Genomic DNA, 19,008 nt, shown 5'->3' with positions numbered 1-19,008 from the left:
TACTGGTTAAATCTGCTCATGTATTCCTATATTCATGTACTTCTGGGTTTTTGCTCTGTTTCATTCGAAGCCCTGATTTGATGGGCCCTTATGGTTACATATAAGATTAGCTGAGAACTGAGCGAGCTCTCCTGTATCTTAATGACGTTGACTTCTTTGGTTCCAGGAAATAAAAATATTTTCCCTTCGTCCAGCTTTGGGAAGTTGGTGGGGTAGGGGGACCTGAATACATTTATTAAGTGGGTTTCGTTTAAACTCACAGCTTGGAACTTCATTACTTGCTATAAAGACACTTTCGAATAGGGATTCCACATCAGTACAATACCACTTGTAAATGGAAGAATGATTTACTTTTCCTCAGTCATGGTCATCCTTCAGATGTTACACAACATTACTTGGTGCATCCAGATTGAATGATGATAATAGAGATATTAATAGGCCACTTACACTATTCAACATGTGATGGACAGATAGGCATTGGGTACATGGCACTAGAAATGAATTACAGCAGTAGCTATTCAGTGTGGTTACTCTCTTTTTTTGACTATAAATGTCACTTAGTTATGGCTGGGTGCATCAAGTTTAATGTTAATGCATTTTCTTGGTACAGGAGCAGCTTACTGCCAGTTCATGGACATGTTGTTCCCAGGGTGCATTAGCTTGAAGAAAGTAAAATTTCAGGCAAAGCTGGAGCATGAATATATTCACAACTTCAAACTTCTGCAAGCATCATTCAAAAGAATGAATGTGGATAAGGTATGTTTTTAACATTAAATCATTTTAATGTTATACAAATCCATTTTCTGTACTGGATATAGAGTATACTGAATGTTGGGAACCAAAATCAAAATTTCTAAACCCAGTTTTTCAGACTTCACGGCCTTATTTGGACATCCTAATTCTGTATGTAGATGTTCTTACTACATTTTGACATCAAAAATGGGTATTTAGGTGCACAGGGAGAAAATGTGAAAAGAGGGAGTGGTCAGGATGAAAAATTGGGCCCATAATATTTGGTTGGTCAGGAATCAACATAGGTCCAAGTTTGAGAGAGAGCCTCAAGATAAAATGCTATTCATTGGATGATTCTTAAAATAAATTAAGATCCTCATAAGATGAGGGGAAAACTCAGGGTGATATGTGGTGACCCCCAGAATTCACAATACAGGTAAGCAACAGTCATTCTGTATCAGTTGTTTGAATGCTACTCACTCAAGGTAGGCTTGGAAGAGTTGTATATTTTTAACCATTGGAACCTGCTTCTACCCCTTTTTATTCCAAATGTTAAACTGTTTTAAAAAGCACCGTCGTACAGATAAAAGTATCAAAGGAATAGCCAATTTAGTCTGTATCTTCAAAAATAACAAGAAGTCCAGAGGCACCTTATAGACCAACAAATATTTTGGAGCATAAGCTTTTGTGGGCATCTGACGAATGCGTCTGACGAAGCAGGTCTTTGCCCTCAAAAGCTTATGCTCCAAAATGTCTGTTGGTCTATAAGGTGCCACAGGACTTCTTGTTGTTACAAATAAAAGTTAAAGGACTCTGTAATACTAATTCATTGTTATCACTGTAATTCAGGTGCTTCTATTTAAAATTGTTTCTTTGTGCAGAGCATTGAAAAGCCTAATAAAGTTGACTGTCATTTCTTTATCAGGAATGTACTCCATTGTTTCAGTGCAACATCAAAAATACAAGCACAACAGATAGAGGGACATTGTACGAAATGTTACATGATCTGTGGTGTACAGCTAGCTCTTAATTTTTTTAAAAAACACTGTTTTGCTGCCTTAGCCTTGAAATTTCCATTTTCCCTTAGAGTCTAGGCATCTCTTTTCCAATTGAAGACTGGACTCTCTTCTGGTTCACTCAGTTTCCAGCAATGTGAATTGTTACGAAACACGCCAGGATGGCAGTCCCACCATTCCTGAAGTCACTGTCGCTACCCTCTGAAACTGGGAATGGCCATTGAATTCTAGTCTTGCACAGAACAGTGCAAACCCTGTTGTTCTGAAGTATTGGCATTTGATCCAGTTCTTTAGATTCTTCGTGTTGGTGAAGAATTGACAAAATACTGATGCAAAAGAGACTATCTGTGTCTCCATTATTGCTCATTAAAACTTGATGGTCAGTTTCCTAAATTTTGCCTATAAACAAACCATTTTATAAGCAGCATGGGGGGAAATAGTAAGTACCTCAATATTTGAATAAATGTGGAGTTCAAAAATATAGGTGAGTTTGAACTCCATTGTGTCTTTTTAAAATCCACTGCTTTACTACAGAGGCATAGTAGAGGGTGACAGGGCATAGCCGTATTGGTTACATTGGTGACATTCTTCTTTTACAGGATTCAGGTGGGTAGAATTCATCTGGCAATTTTGTGGAAGTTCCCTTTTACCTTTTGGAGATGAATAATATCTTGGTTACCCCATTTCAAGAAAGATGTGGACAGATTAGAGGAAGGGAGAGAGTCCAGAGAGGAGCACCAAAAAAAATTTTTTTTTTTCAGAGAACATGACTGATGAGAAAAGGCTGAAAGAATTGATATGTTCACTTCAGAGAAGAGCCTTCAGACAGGAAAAAAAAAGTTATAAGGAGGCTGGTGATCAATTGTATTTATAGTCACTAAGGGTAGAATGAGAAGTCATTTAATTAGTGTCCAACATGGTTAGGTACTACAGAGAACTTAACTGTAAGATAGTTAACAACTGGACTGGGTTATAAAAGGGGGCTGTGAAATCCTTATCACTGGAGGTTTTTAAGAACAGGTTAGACAAATGTCTGCCAAGGATGGTTTATGTGTACTTAATCCCACTTCAGGATAGTGGGAGTCACTCAGTGATATCCTGAGATCTTTTCCAGGTCTGTTTCTCTGACTTTCTTTTTGAAACACACCAAAACTAATGGTGATTATGTGAGGATTCTTAGTAGACAAATCTGAGTTTCTAGTTCCCAACTGTGTGTACACAGCACAGTTTGAAAAGGGATTTTCTGAGTTCTCTGACTACACTTTGCACAGCTACTCCCTTCACTTTTTGAAGAAATTGTGCCTTTTTAGGGCATACATCTAATTGCATGAAATATGTTAATTAAAGTAGACTCCCTGTTGTTTATTGTTAAAGGTGACGGTAGGTTCAGGCTGGCTTCATGCAACCCATTAGACACGCAAAACTAAAAGAAACATCTGAGGAAGAACGGTTGTAAAGGCTTATGAATGTTGGCGGAGGTGTTCACAGGCCACAGGTGTTCGAAGTCCATCCAAAACTCCACAAGCTCATGGCTGCCCAAATCCAGGTTGAATGTCACATTTTCAGACCTGATCCATCCCAAATCTGGCACTCTCCCCATCTTCCCAATCTGTTAACATTGCCTCCACCTTGGGACTTGGCCTGGAGATGTGTGGGGGTGGGATTCCCACACCCTGTGCCCACAATCCATCCCCATCTCCTGCTAATGGGGTTGTTACAGCAGTGTCTTCATGACAGTGCAGCCGGCTGCCCCACCTCACTGCACTGTGTGCGCTACAGCTTGATAACCATTACAGTTCCGCAGCACACTCAACCTATGGTGCACGCAGATCAACAAAGACTTGGCCAGCAGGAACAGGGCACTCTGCAGCCTTCACTGCCTTGCCTCACTGACACCCCCCTGGGCAGGAAGAGGAGATGAGAGACTATCCAAAATATGGTGGGTTATTTTCAGACCTGAGCCGAACCTGATACTTGTAGACTGGTCCCCTGGAGTTTGGATTAGGTTGCAAAACTCTGCACCGGTGACGAACAACCTGTGGCCTGCAGATTGAGTGCAGCCCATCGAGGTTCTATGTGCAACCCAGGGGCATTATGTTTACTGCTGTCCATGTGCAGGGTTACCACATTCTGCTGGTTTCCATCCCCATAGTTTTTTTCCCTGCCAGTATTACTAAAGTGGCACACACATAAAGCAAGGGCACATGAGTTGAGAAGTGAGCCAAATGTACGCAACATTGACTATGAGAGCTGGGTGTTCTCTTTGCAACCAAAGTATTGCTATAGTTCAGTCAGGACACCATGCAAATTCTAGGTATGCAAGGGCAGTTAACAAAGCTACCCTATCCTGGGAGACTGTCTTGGTTATAACATCTTGCACCCCACTGAGATGGAGAACCACTTACCAGCCTTGTATGCTCATAACTGCTCTGTACTATGGCATCATAGTACTGCTACTTCTGTCTTTTAGAAGACCATGCACTGTTGATGTTGCTTATGGGAAAATGGTGCCAGAAAATTAAAATTTAAAGGAGCTGACATATAAGCTACACCCATAGCTGAAAAGACCTTAACCATAAAACTATAAATCCAGAATGATGCAGGAAATACCACACTGGTGGTTAAGCTTTTAGATAATCTGAGATTTATGTGTGTAGTCGCAATGCAATGTTTCTGGAACATTTTACCATTATATTTTTACAGGTAATTCCAGTGGAGAAATTGGTGAAAGGGCGCTTCCAAGACAACTTAGATTTTATCCAATGGTTTAAGAAGTTCTTCGATGCCAACTATGATGGTAAAGAATATGATCCTGTCGAGGCTCGACAAGGCCAAGATGCTCTTCCCCCACCGGATCCTGGTGAACAGATCTTTAACTTACCAAAAAAGTCCCATCATGCAAACTCCCCCACTGCAGGTGTGGTAAATCTTGTTGCTTTTCTAGTACCTTCTTACAGATAATGGTATAGGAGTGCTTTAATCTGCTATCAATAATTTATATAATTACAGGGTCAACTTAGAAATGGTGTTTCTACATGCCTCAAGCACTCTTTGTTTCCATGTTGCACTATCTAGGTCTCACTATCCTGGATTACATAATGGATTTTTTGTGAGTGTTTGTTTTGTCTTGCCACATTATTACTGAGGATTTCCCAGTCTGGGGGAGAAATCCTATAACTCCAGTAGTATCTAATGTTGGAGGCAAGGCAAACTGACTGCCTTGCTGCTGAATATGGGTGATTATTTGTTATACTCTTGAATACTTTATAGTTTGAAACACACTCATCTTCACAGGAAATTGCTAGCATAGTCAGGTTTTATGGTGACTGGAACACTTCCACATCCTAAGTGCTGACCCAAAAGCAGAAGATGGATTGATTATGTTTGAAATGTGCTGATCATTCAGATACAGTAATCTTCTAAGTGGGCCACATAGGGTAATGTCCTATATCTTCCAACTTATTGACTTTTTTTTTAAATATCATTATTACTGAACGTTGTATCTGAAATGGAAATAAGCACCAAAATCCATTTCACAGTTGTCTGTGTGACATCCATAAATATATGGGTCACAAAACAGATGCTTTTTTATCACTTCGACTAAACCATAGAACAAGAGGTCAACAGAAGCAGTTTGAAAATAACCTTAAACTGTTGCTTTGGTCTGTTTTTCATAATTTTGGGGTGGAAGTAAATCCTTTCACAGCCTGCCCTCCAACAAAATCCACACATTGTCTAGAGTCAAGTATTCGTCCTTTCCTGGAGTTTGACTTTCACATGGAAATTAACAGTAATGTAAAGTTCTGCTCAAAACTCCACTCCAGGCATGGCTGCTTCTACAGTTATTTCCTTAGTTCAGTCCAAGCCCTAGATCCAAGAGATGGAACACCAAATGGGCTGTTCCCTTCTCTCACTTATATCTGTGTGGAGTTGGACTGCTTACCTCCATGAATTAGCAACACCTACTTAACCATTTCCAAGCAGGTCAATATCTGCTAGTTCAGCGGGGTGTTCAAGGCTAACACTGCCAGCCTGCTAGGCAGCATTTGCAACAGGTCTACATTTTGTTTTTGTACCTCTTATATTTTTTACCTTTTGAGTTTCTGAGAAGCTGGTGCCTTTTGTGTATTAAAGGGTGGCCATAAGTGTGTCGTGTCTTGGAGAGGGAGAGGGGGGAATGTTTTTGACAGCCTCTGCACGGCTAAACAAAAACTGCACGATAGGTGCACTGCCCCTTCTGAAACCATCCCTGGTGATAGTTTAACACAGAGGACAAAACCCTGACCACCAATCCTGAGTGGAAGTTCCCTGCCCCTTTCAAAAAGAAAAATTTCTAAGTTCTGTTGCTGATTTAAAGTTAATGGTTTGAAAAGGCTTATTAATAAGTATGTTTTAACATGGATGGCAAAACAGACCACCTGTGAAGAGAATTAATAAGTGTTGCTGGTAGCTGAAAGACCCTGAGGAAATGCAATAGCTTGCAGTATTTGAACTGTGCAAGAGAGGAGTGGGTGGGAATGCCATATCCTCTGTCATGAGGTGGCTGCTCTTAAGAAGAAGAAAATTAAAAGTGACACTGGAGAAAAAACTGAGACACAAGACATTTCCCCAGTTCAGGCACTAAATGGAACAAATAAGAGGTCTTCTGACAGTATCTATACAGGATTTGAAGACTCTGGAAGTACATTGATTTCATTTCCATTAATTTAAGTATAGCCCTGAATTAATGGGGGATTTTTTGCAAAGCTATTTTAATATTTTTTTCTACCAAATGCAAAATGGAAATTTTTTTGTATACTTCAACATCAGTTGTCCTCTATATTTAGAAAAAGATTCTATGTTTAATCAAAAGTGTTGGTAGCTCATTGGAAAGTGGGTTTAACCCACTGAGTAATATGCATTTTAGTTTCAACAGTATGTTATGTCTTGCATCCTCATGGGCATGTAAATTGCACTGTCTAAAGGAATCACATCTATTATTAGATGTAAATACTTACCAATAGAATCCCAAGAAGAATATATCCCATATATGTATTTATGCATTACATGACTGATCTCTTTGGACCTCCTATCTCCATAAATCAAGAAGATTGGAAAGCATAGCTGTTGTAAGAGATTGGGTATATGAACACCTCTAAGCAGGGTGTACATATGTGTATATACACATACTACATTAGAGTACTAAGTTATGTTAGAGGCAGTACAAATCATGACATTCGATGTTTGTTTCCTGTAGTAACTGTCAGTTGGCCATATGACACACCCAGGCTAAATCCCACCTGCATTGTACAAGTATTATACCCAGTTGACTTTAACAGCACTGCTTATTTGAGTGAGATTTAGTAGAATTTAGCTTGTGTTAAGTAACCAACCTTAGCTGCAGGTTGTATGTGCCAAAATAATAGTTACTGTTGGAAAGAAGTTTGAATTTCCTAATGTTTGGTCTAAAGTTCCTGCAGTACTGAGTATTTGAATGCGAATATATAAGCTCTTTCAAATCTCAGGCATAATGCCAGTTAACATTCGTTAATTAAAGTAAATATAAACCTAACATAAAAGAATAAATGAAAAGTAAAATCAAGGTGCTAGCACACGTTTGAATGATTGATCATTGGATAACTTCAAAATTTGAGGGATGTGTGCAATGAAACATATGATGAGACATTTAAAATTGCAGATACTAGGGCCTGGAAGAGAAGATACAAGAATTTCTTGGTCCCATTCTGATTCTCTCCTGATGTAGGTAGGCAGTAGAGTGATCACTTGGTGCAGGGACTGCCTTGTGGATGAAGTTGTGTGAATAGATATTACTAGCTGTTTTCTGTGCACTGCAATCAGATCTTTCTGCGGGATTTTCAAATGTAGTCAGCATTAGTCTAACTTTATTCCTGTTGAAGTCTGTGGTAAAACTTCCATTTACTTAAGGAGGGACAAAGGGAGGTTGCCACTGAGCGTTTCTGAAAATTCTACGTTTTAATGTGCTTTGCTTGCACAGTGCATTGTTTTAAGCTGTTTTTAAAAGTGCTTAGAAATAAAGCAGATTCCTTTTTAACTACCCGCATTAGTTGCTTGCAAAATGCTACATTATATAACAACTATCCTCCCACACTTCTACAACACTAAAACTGCTCCAAACCTGTGTGAAAATTTCATTGGTCAGATTTTCAAAAATGCTTTCCTGTTGTTCTGTAATAGCTACATATACAAAAAGTGTGTGTTTGCTTACAAATGAAGTTAGCAATTATACATGCAAAAAATTGGTTTCATAGTGTCTCAAATTTTTGAAATTTCACAAAAATGAAGTTTATCTGGCTAAAACGTTAATTAGACTGAGATGAGTATGCAGGTAAGTATATAGAAAAACTTCTGAACGTTAAATTATGTTGCATCAGATAGACTTCTGGGGATGTAGCTCTGTGTGTAAATGCTGATACGCAATCCTTAGGCTATCAAGAGGAGGGTTGATTTGTGGACACAGACTTTTTTTTTTTTAATTTAAAAAGCATGTTTCCTTTTATTTATGGTTAATATTCTTATAAGTTAGTTGAATAATTCCAAAAATCTGAGTAAAGTATTTAGCGCCAGTGAATCTATATAGATAAATTGAAAGAGTATCTATATCTAATTGGCAGAGATACTAATATTGATTTGCCTCACAAAATAGCAGTTTATCTTTAATCGTACACTTATGTAAATCATTTAATTATTTCTAAGTAGCTAATGCTTTTCCTAACATTTTGATCTGTTTTTTCAAAAGTACAAAAAGATTTAGATGTGACTTTACCACTAACAAAATTCGATTGGTGAAACTCTAAATGCTGCTTTGAAAGTTTACCCTCAAAAGGTAGCTGTAACAAGCTAGAACTATTTTCAGTTTGCCTTAATCTGATGCCAAATGCACAGAGCCAGATGGAGTTTAGCATCTGTTTACCATTTCTGTAAATAGGTATTTATCCATATCTATGCAAATGCTAGGTTTTGTCTCTGAATTGCATTGAGCAATCTCAATTTTTGTTTGTAAAAAGTTAAGGTTAAGGAGAAACGTGAAAAGAAATATTAACTTGATTTAAAAAAAAGTGTTCCGAGGAGCTTTCTCTGAAACCTTCCAAGAGCTGTCACTCTTAAATGTCAGGGCAGATCAAGGATAAAGCAGTTTGGAAACTGCCTCACGAATAGTGTTTTGGGACTAATCTTCTATGGCACCCTTATGCTAACTTCTCTTCCTTGGGGAGGCTGAGGCAGTTTTGCAAGAGCCAATATGCGGTATGAGCTATGGATGGAATTTGATAATTGTATCTTTCAGACTACATGAAGTGGCACTACTCTGGAATAAGGAACCCACTTCACCACAAACTATTCTACTGTACAAGAGGAGTAAATATATGTTTTTTATAAAGATTGATACCAATAGCATATACTCCATTACAGGCTTTCCACCAAAACCACCACAACTTCCTCATATATAGCGAGTGCCGTCTGCCAGCTCAGTATTGGTCAGATCCTTTAAATAGTCTCTTATAACCTCTGTTTATCTCTTATTGGCTACGCCTACACTAGCCCCAAACTACGAAATGGCCACGCAATTGGTCATTTCGAAGTTTACTAATGAAGCACTGAAATGCATTTTCAGCGCTTCATTAGCATGCGGGCGGCCGCAGCACTTCGAAATTGATGCGCCTCGCCGCCGCGCGGCTCGTCCCGCAAGGGCTCCTTTTCAAAAGGACCCCACCTACTTCGTAGTCCCCTTATTCCCATGAGCTGAAGGGAATAAGGGGACTTCGAAGTAGGCGAGGTCCTTTCGAAAAGGAGCCCTGTCGGGACGAGCCGCACAGCGGCGAGGCGCATCAATTTCAAAGTGCTGCGGCCGCCCGCATGCTAATGAAGCGCTAAATATGCATTTCAGCGCTTCATTAGTAAACTTCGAAATGGCCATTTGCGTGGCCATTTCGAAGTTTGGGGCTAGTGTAGACATGACCATTCTGTAATAAATTGTGTACAGCACAAGGTTCAAAGTTGTTTTGAGAAATTAAAATACAGCTTTTTGTTGTTGTTTGTGCCATTTTTAATTCTCTGCATAGAAAATAGCCTGAGAGCTTCATCTCGTCAGACTGGAGACTCTCATCAGGTTGTTGGGATTTCAGTTCAACATCTTATACAAGCATTCTTAAATGTAAATTACACCTCGCCTCAATAGGTGGCTGTACTTCTGCGGTGAGGGATGTCAAAAAAAAAATTGTGTACAAAAGAAAACTTAGTATATGTAAAGCATTTTATTGGGTTAAAATTGCAGAAGATTCTTTGGTTGGAAGGATGTTTTGCATTTTGCTTTTGAAGTATCCCGTGAGAATTGGATGGCTAATGCAGTTCCTGGAAAATACTGAAGAGTCACATGATGGCTAAAAATAAGCACATCTGTGACAAGGAGAATAACCAGGGCAGAATTAACTGTTTGTCCATGAACATTTACAGAGAATGAAACAGCCGTCTCAGGCCTCTTGTGCGAGGAGAGCTTATGCGAGGAGAGCTGGTGTTCTTTATAATGCTTTATGGAAAGAGAAATACATGAGATCTGTTTGCTTAGGTTATGGCACCATGCAATGCTAGGTGTGCTGTCTTTTTAATTTTCACGTAAAATATTTTTATTTGTAGTGTAATAAAACTTAAATGTAGCGGTTAGTGACACTTGACAAACATGGAGACTTGAGTTAGGAGGAACTACTCAAAAAGTTAATTTTTGCCATCTCTTCCTTTCCCCACTAATCCCTTTTTCCACCCTCCCCGTAGATGAGACGTAACTGATAATTACTATACAATCACATCTGTTTTCATTTCAGAGTGTAGTTCTTTGACCCTGTCATATTGTTACAGAGAATGTAGAATGCTTTGGGGTGGGGGAGGGGTGTTCATTGTCAATACAGGAGATGCATGTGCTGAGAGGGCGTATTCAAAGTATTTATTTTTAAAATGTGGTGTTTGAAGTTCATGGAAGGAGTTGGAGTACCATAGGAGACTAAAGTGATCCTTTCACGTAATAGGTACAGCACTGGATACATAAGCTTTCCCATTCCACCTTGATGCATAGGAACCAACTGTAAGAGTGAGAAGATAGTTCAAGTTTTCATGTCTGCTAAAAGTAGTGATTCCTCTGCTAGAGCACCAGCGAGGCCTGCTACAAGGAGACATGGACTACTGTTCTAGAAACTGGAGTGCAATCCTAAAAGATACAGAACTGTCAAGATGCTGTCAGTTATAAACTTGTACATTTAACATTGACTTTCTTGGGTCGATTACTCTCTCCTCATCTCTATTATGTGACTGTAATTGTAGTGTTCCCTCTGATTTTTTTTATCTGTGGGTGGAATAAATTTTGCTACATGCACCAAAGCATATGTTGATGTGCACCACCAGTAGAAACACATGTCAACTCTGGATGCTGTGCTGGGCAGCATCTGACTCTCTCCTGGTGGCCACCTGAGCACTCAGCTTGCAGGGAATACTGGTTGTAACTGGGGCAATTTTGTTAATAAACTATCTTTTTTTCTTCTGGACCTCCTTTTAATGATGCACGTAAATATTTGGAATATAGCAAAACAAAAGTCCTACAGATATGATTTTGTGCAAGACATACTGATCAGTTAAAAATGTCTGCAAAGTGGTTGAACCCATTTTATGTAAGTTACCAGATAATTAAGACCAGTTGAAAATTTGCCATCAAAACTTCTGGTGGAAAATTGGATTTTCATTTAACCAGTTTTTTTATAACATTCAAAAAATGTCAAATTTTCCGTGAAAAATCTAAGCCAGAAAAGCGTTTTTGGTTTTAGGGTGAAAAATCAAAATTTTCCATAGGCAATAATCCATTTCCCAGACAACTCTAGTGATACCTTCTTAAATGGCTTCAGCAATCATTTTCAAATTGTCATCTACAGGGCCTCTTCCATCACAAGAAGGAGGTGTGCATAAATGAACTTTGCCCTGACCAAGAAATGTTTAGCTGTGAATCTACTGACTCACATGGAGAGATTCCAGCATGTAATCCTGTTAAGTTGCTGAAGTCCGTTTACAAAGACTTTCTTTGTCAGCTGTATGTCAAATACAGTCAGCTTGGGGTTATCAAATTCAGAAGGCAGATCCAGACTGCAAAGAGCCCCAGGGCAGTGAAGGTTTAAGCCAAGGTGAAGAGATGTTACTCATGTGAAGACCTACATCCTCGGAGAGGAAATAAATAGTACAACTAGTGTCAAATAGCTGAACCTATTGCATTATAAAGCAAGTTTATTTCAATTTATCTCTATAATGGTGAACTAATAGCTAATGTAACTGAGTAATCTAACCACCACTTGGAATGGGAAATGTGGATCAGGGTTGGCAGAAAATCTACTCTAAGGCCTCTCTATTGTTAGGTCTGAACAATATGAAAGCTTGAGAATTACATCTGTATCCTGTCAACACAAAAAAAAGCCGTCCAGTAGCACTTTAAAGACTAACAAAATAATTTATTAGGTGATGAGCTTACATGGCACAGACCAACTTTGGGGTCTGTCCCATGAAAGCTCATCACCTAATAAATTATTTTGTTAGTCTTTAAAGTGCTACTGGACGGCTTTTTTGTTTTCATAGTATATGGACTAGCACAGCTTTCTCTCTGTTACTTTCTGTATCCTAGTTATTGATCCTCTTTCACATGATCCAGAGGAGAAAATATCATTTGTCTCAACTAAGTTACTGGAGTGAGCAGCTATGATTGATTGTTCAGCATATTACTTACCAGTATGTTGGTGAGATTCACTACAGGTTGAAAGTCTCTTGTCAGGCAACATCTGTGGTCCAGCACAACCATGGATGTTGCTGGACCAAAGAGCACCTGGCCAGAGCCGGTCTGAATGGGGGGATGCTCCTCCTGGTGGCAGGGGGCCCTATTGACAGCCCTGCTGTTGGGAGTCCTGCTGGCCCTGTGGCTGTGGGGAGCCCTGTGAAAGGAGGGGAGCCCAGCTGGGGTCAAGGAGCCCCATTACAGGGAGCCGTGCTGTGGCCCAGGATACCCAGCAGCAGCCCCATGGCGAAGAGCCCAGCTGGGGCTAGGGATACCTGCCAGCAACCCTGCAGCAGCAGGAAGCCAAGCTGGGGCTGGGAGCCTTTCAGCAGCCTGCCAGCAGGGATCCCCACCAGGAGAGGAGCCCCCCCCAACCCCAGCGCAGCCTACAGGGACAAGGAACTTGTGGCAGCCAGGAGGGGCATCTCCTCACCCCCACACTGCAGGAGGCCTGGAGGCCTGACCTCCCCTGGTCTGGCGACTTCCCTCGTTTTGAGACTGGTCAGGTCCTTAGGGTGCCAGACCAGGGAGGTACAACCTGTACTTTGAACTATAACATTTGTTTTTGGCTGACTCCATTTATGCCCTCTACTTTGATCAGTTAAAGATTTGACTGGAAATAGTTGTTCTCCCCCCACCCTTCCCCCTCCACCAACAAATCCCTCCATGGTACCTTGTAATTTACATTCCCTATGGATTCAACTGGTTCATCACCAGCAAACGAACTGCCTGAAGTGGCAAGCAGAGCATATGTGTTCTTTGGTTAATATCTAATGAAAGGAGTTTAAACTGCATTGAAAAAATGGGGTTTAATGTTTATTATGTTAGGTTCTAATTATACACATGCTGAAGTGGTTCATTATATATAGCTCTAGGCCTCTTACATAGCATTCCGTAATATAGAGCAGATATGAGCTATTCAAAGAGATGGCCATCGTTCAAGAGGCAAATGCTGAGCCTCCTTTATGATACACTTGAATCAGGGTGCTCTTTGCCCAGCTAAAGCTGCTTTAGCAACATGCTACAAGCCTAGGCACATACCTTCTTTGTCTAACATTTAGCAAGTTTTGGGCACCCTTTTTAGTGCTAGGGTGAAAGTTAAGACTATCAAGCCATGTAGACAGTGACCCAGTTTGATCTAAGCAACCCCCTGTGCACTGTCTTTTGCCAAAACATTACACTTTGCTCATCTGTATATAAAGATTTTAAATGTTGATATAAAATGCAGGGTTGTAACTTTCCAATTTGGAAGCTGTGGGTCTCAAGGTTTTATTCTCACAGAATCCACATGGGAGAGATACCATACAACAGGAGTGGGGAACCTTTTTGAAGTCAGGGGTCACTGACCTGTAGACAAATCAGTTGGGGGAGCACAGAAGTGACAAGCAAAAGAGCTGTGGAGTTTCAGGGGGTGGGAGGGTGCAGGAGTGGGCAAGGGGTGGGTGATCTGGGCCTGAGTAGGGTGGGGGTCTGGATGAGAGAGGGTTAAGGGTTTGAAATGCAAGCTTTGAGATGAAGGGGTCTGGGTGGGGGGAAGCCACAAGAAGTAGGTGGGAGCAGGGAGTCTGGATAGGAGGGGGCACAGGCGCTGTCTGGTGGCGTGAGGGTGCAGTTACCTTTGCTGCACCACCAGACACACATGGCTCTGCATGCCATATCCCCTGTTCCCAGGCACTGCCCTGCGCTGCTCTGATTGGCCAGAATTATGGCCATTCACAGTGGCAGTAAGAAGGCTTCCTAGGCCGCTGCTTTTCCCCTGGCTGGGCAAACAGCAGCAGCGGGCAATAGAGCCCTGAGCTTAGGCCAATACCTAATTTGTCTAACATTAAGCAAATTGTGGGCATCCTCTTTTAATGCTAGCGTGAAAGTTGGACTGTGGGGCTCAGAGCTCCAAACCCTCCATCCCCTAGTGGGCTGGATACCATGGAGGGGATCCCCAAGGCTTGGGGTCCAAATCAGACAAGCCACAACCCGGGCTGGGGATTCCCCACCCATACAGTGCAACTTTGGATGCACACTGCTGTTCATACTCCTTGAGGCCAGACTGCAGGACAGCATTGGCCTGTATTGAGCTGCACAAGTTTATTTCCTTTAGGTATGGGGAAGTTTTAAGAAATGAAATAGCTTTTAGCAATAGCTGAGAAAAATGCTCTGAGAACGTCAGTGGGTGGAAGAAGAGGTCTTAAAACTGCAGAAGGGTTGCCATGTGAAGGCAGAGGATTAAATGTTTGCCTGAGGTCGCAAATGAGTTAAGTCTGATCCCAGTCAACAGGGAAGGGTGTCACAGACCTGACACGCAGTTGAGCAGGCTCCTGCATGTCCAGCAAGCTAGGAGAGGAAGTATGCAGGAGCACTAATTCCCTTGTCTCTAACATAAATGTGTGGGAAAGGGGGAGGAGAGTTGCTCAGTTATGATTTAGTTAGTAGAAAAGCTGTTAATTTAAATAACCTGAGAGATTGTTTCTTCTGAGGGGTATATCACCAGTCTAATTTCTTATTTCGGCCCTTTATTATGCATTTGACAGAAGAAATATTGCAGTCAGTGTGAGTCCCAAATTCTACTTAAGCAGTGACCCCAATTCATGAGGCAGAGTACAATGTTTTGGAGCATCCCTTCGCTGTGTAATTATACAGTTGTCATAGGAACAAAACTTCATAGCCTATTCCAGAAATATTTAACAAGTTACTAACTACTGACATGGATTCAAGGGTAATTTGCCCTTGACACAGGGAGCCAGGATAGGGGTGGGTGGGAATAATTTGTATGTAGGATTGCAGTTAAATCACAGAAGTCATACTATAAAAGAATGCTAGACCCATTAATTTGAATACATCTACTCAGAGTGTTGTGACTTTGTTTTCTGATTGCACGTTTTTGGAATCAGCAATTAAACATTTGGGATTGTGGCAGTTTAGACAAAACTTAAACATTTTTAATCTGTATATAAAAACTCTTGTTTGTCAAAAAGGAAAGAAAATAGAAGATTGTAGTGGGTAATTAGGCATAATGACTGACTAGTTTTTAGAGCATCATAAATATTGCTTGAGATTTGTAGTGTGTTTGATAGCTGCTCTATCCTATTTATATTACATTATCACAACAAAATAATTTGTCTTTGTGGAGTGGTTTTACACCGATGGCAATAGGAGATGTAGTATGGCCAGGTACAAATAAAATGAACTGAATGTTAGTTCAGGCAGCTCTGATGCTGCTATCATGCTCAATTACATGGTGCATTTCAAAACTGGGCTGTGAGTTAACAAATCATAACATGCTCTGTCATTTTTGGGCACTTACCTGTATTAACAGTGTATGACTGGGAGTTGTGGCTGCCTGATAGCGTCCCAGATTCTGATGATGAAATGCTGCATGTGCCAGAGATGATTGAAAGGAGCTGCTTCCATGATGTGAAATGTAGGGGATTCATTTAGTTGTTTGCCGAAATCTCCTTTTCGACTGTCATGGACTAATGTCTAGGCAGGAGAGTCTAGTAGATTTTGCTATTTATTTCTGTAGCGCTAGCCAAGTGCCTCATACTTTTGCAGGTAATGAGGTTTTGCTGTTTCCCAAAAGGAGATATTTACAGGACTCAGACTGGAGATGAGAGGCAATCAAAGCTGCACTAATGAACGAAGTAATAGACAGGACGTGTATCTTGCTAAGCTGTTTGAGATAGGGAATGTCCTCTTTCCTACTTTATTCTTGGGACAGATATGTAGCAAAGTATGGACCTGATAGATCAGTGGGGCCCTTGGATTCCATAGAACATAAATAAATAAATAATCCACTCACACTAGCTGAAGTAAAGTGCGCAGACAAAAATTAATAATGAAAGCAAAATACTCTTCCTCAGTGAAGAAACGAGGAGGCTCTTGTGAAGTGTGCTACTCTTCAGCTGTGAAGTGATGATATCCTGTTTTCTGTGTACTGTATCTTTTAAATGTAAGGGTTTTGCCTGTCTGCTGGGAGAATGAAGGGAGGTGGGGAGAGTAAGGGCAATTCAAGATGAGGGATTTTAGAGGCGAAAGACTGTACTCAGTGTCATGGGATTCTGGCTTGGAATCTTCATTCTAAAATAAATCATCTAGCCTGGAAGAACATGTCGGCTATTTGTGCATGGAAAATACAGTGCCTCTCCACAGAACTAATGGAGCTCTTCTGTATTTTCAGTGATGTAAATAAGTTCAGTAGTTGCACTCAGTGTTCAGTTGTGCATCTATTAACTCTATCAAGGCTTCCCAGTATAAATCCCAATGTACAGAAACTTACGTGGCTTAAATGTTCGGGGCTGAAATATGGCATTTAATTGTAGTTCTAAACTGCATCCTGTGGCAGGGTGGGCTGGGCCCCATTGTCTCCTCCTGCAGGCTGTGTGGCCTTGCCACATCCCACCCTAGAAAAGAGCAGTAGAGAAGTCTTCCAAGCTCCCAAGAGTGGCTGTGTGAGAAGCAGCTAATCAGGGCTCAGCAAGCTAGTATAAGCAGAGCCGCTGGGCAAGCACTAGGCAGTTCTTTGCTGGAGCTGTAGAACCGGGACATGGTGACACTGCCAGGAACTGGAGTGAATGAGACGGGATCCTGAGTTGGGTGCTGGGACTCTTCTCTTGGACAAAGCCCGGAGTTAAAGGTGACGATGGCACAGGGCTGTAGGGGGATCACCCAGGGAATTAGAATTGCAGTAAATCATGAATGAAGGGACACAGCAGACAGCTACTGTCCAGACACTTCTGAGCTGGGACCCAGAATAGGTGGATCTGGGCTGCCATTAGCCCTACCATTCCCAGTGGGGGGCGGGAGTGGAGTTCATGGATTTTGAGGCACCCCAGAGGAGGCAACCGGAGCCCAGCTACAGAGTTATAGCAAGAGGGTAAGGGCATTGTCTAAAAGGGTGCTAGGGGATGCTGCTCTGTCCTGGATTAGGCATAAACAGTGATTATGTGCAGCCTACGCACCTGCTTGGTGTGGTTCACTGTCCTATGTAGTGGCACTTAAACCACTACAGAGCGGAGGAGTGAGTCTCCTCTACAGCCTTAGCTGACAACCAGCTGGCTTTACCTGAAGCTGTAGAGCAGGGTCAGCAACTTTTTCAAGGCGGGGCCAAAACTTCACTTTTTGATCTCTATGAATGGGCCAAGTGCCGGTGATACTTTCTGAAGTCACTAAGTGTTTGCCTGGTTTGTCCAATGTGCATTGTAAAGGAGTATTGCTGGCACATAATGGCATATATAATATTGGTTGAGGTGCATGAGAATGAGCTCCTGATCTTGTAATTAATGTGGTTAAGTCCAGTGATGGCGTCCCCAGAGTAAATATGTGGACAAGGTCAGCAACAGGGTTTGTTGCAAGGAAAAGTTCCAGGATTAGTATTACTGTGGCATAGCCTGTGATTGCTAGTGAGAATCTTTCTTAGGTTAAGAGATTGTCGATAGGAGAGTACAGGCCTGTCACCTAGGGCCTTCATTGGACAAACCAGGCAAACATTTCACCAAAGGATGAATGGACACAGAGCAGACATCAGGAATCTCACTACTCATAAGCCGGTCAGTGAGCATTTCAGTGGAGTGGGCCATTCTGTGAAAGACCTGAGAATATGCATCTTACAACAAAAAGACTTTAAAAATAGATTACATAGGGAGACTTGTGAGCTGGGCTTTGTATTCAAATTTGACACATTAATAGTTTGCTCATACCAAGACAACAATTATCTCACGCATTACAGGGACTGCTTCCCTTCCTTTCATGTTCGTAATGGTCTCAGGCAAGATACTTAACATCCCCCTCCACTCACCCCCCTCCTTCAGTTCTATGTATTTGATTTGTCAGTTTTTATTGCAGTTTTTTTGGACTTCTGTACTATATATCTGGGTCTGGATTAGAAATTATATAGATCTGAAGAAGTGGATCTGTCCCATGAAAGCTCGTCTCCTAATAAATTTTTTGTTAGTCTTCAAAGTGCTACATGACTTCTGGTTTGTTTTGTTAGTATACAGACTAACATGGCTACCTGTCTGTTAGTGTTCTAATGGTATTAGTTTTTGCTGTTGTAGTTTACAATTCTTCAGACCATGGTCTGAAGAAGTGGGTCTGTCCCACGAAAGGTCACCTAATAAACCATTTTGCTAGTCAAGTGCTACTTGACTGCTTTTTGTTTTGATAGCGTATAGACTAGCACGGCTTCCTCTTTGTTACTATCTAATAGTGTGTGTGCTGCTTTTTCCGCAAGTGGCTTCTTCCATTCATTGTGTTATGGTCTAGACTGTTGTAACCTGAGACGTTACTGTTCATCTTAGATGCAGTTCAAAAATGCCCTCTTGGGTCAAACTACATCAACTTACTGTTTCTGATACATCAGACCATGTATCCACCGAATTTCCTTACTATTGCTGCATATCAATTATTCTGTATATTGTACTGTACTAGAGACATGAAAAGGGGACTAGTTCCTGG

The 19,008-nt window shown here is 41.1% G+C and overlaps 1 protein-coding gene across 3 annotated transcripts in view; it reads left to right on the top strand.

Annotated features, from left to right (window-relative positions):
• The window catches only part of MAPRE2 (microtubule associated protein RP/EB family member 2), a 156,141-nt gene that overhangs the window by 107,788 nt on the left and 29,345 nt on the right, over nt 1–19,008 (top strand). For all 3 annotated transcript variants that reach the window (XM_074987201.1, XM_074987199.1, XM_074987200.1), the window contains 2 exons: nt 611–756; nt 4,452–4,665. In XM_074987201.1, the coding sequence (XP_074843302.1) occupies nt 611–756; nt 4,452–4,665 (360 nt within the window). The remainder of the gene's footprint in view (nt 1–610; nt 757–4,451; nt 4,666–19,008) is intronic.

The sequence above is a fragment of the Carettochelys insculpta genome, chromosome 2 (genome assembly GCF_033958435.1).
Source record: "Carettochelys insculpta isolate YL-2023 chromosome 2, ASM3395843v1, whole genome shotgun sequence".
Lineage (NCBI taxonomy): Eukaryota > Metazoa > Chordata > Testudines > Carettochelyidae > Carettochelys > Carettochelys insculpta.
The sequence above is the reverse complement of the archived record's forward strand: the minus strand, read 5'-3'. Positions and strand labels throughout refer to the sequence as shown.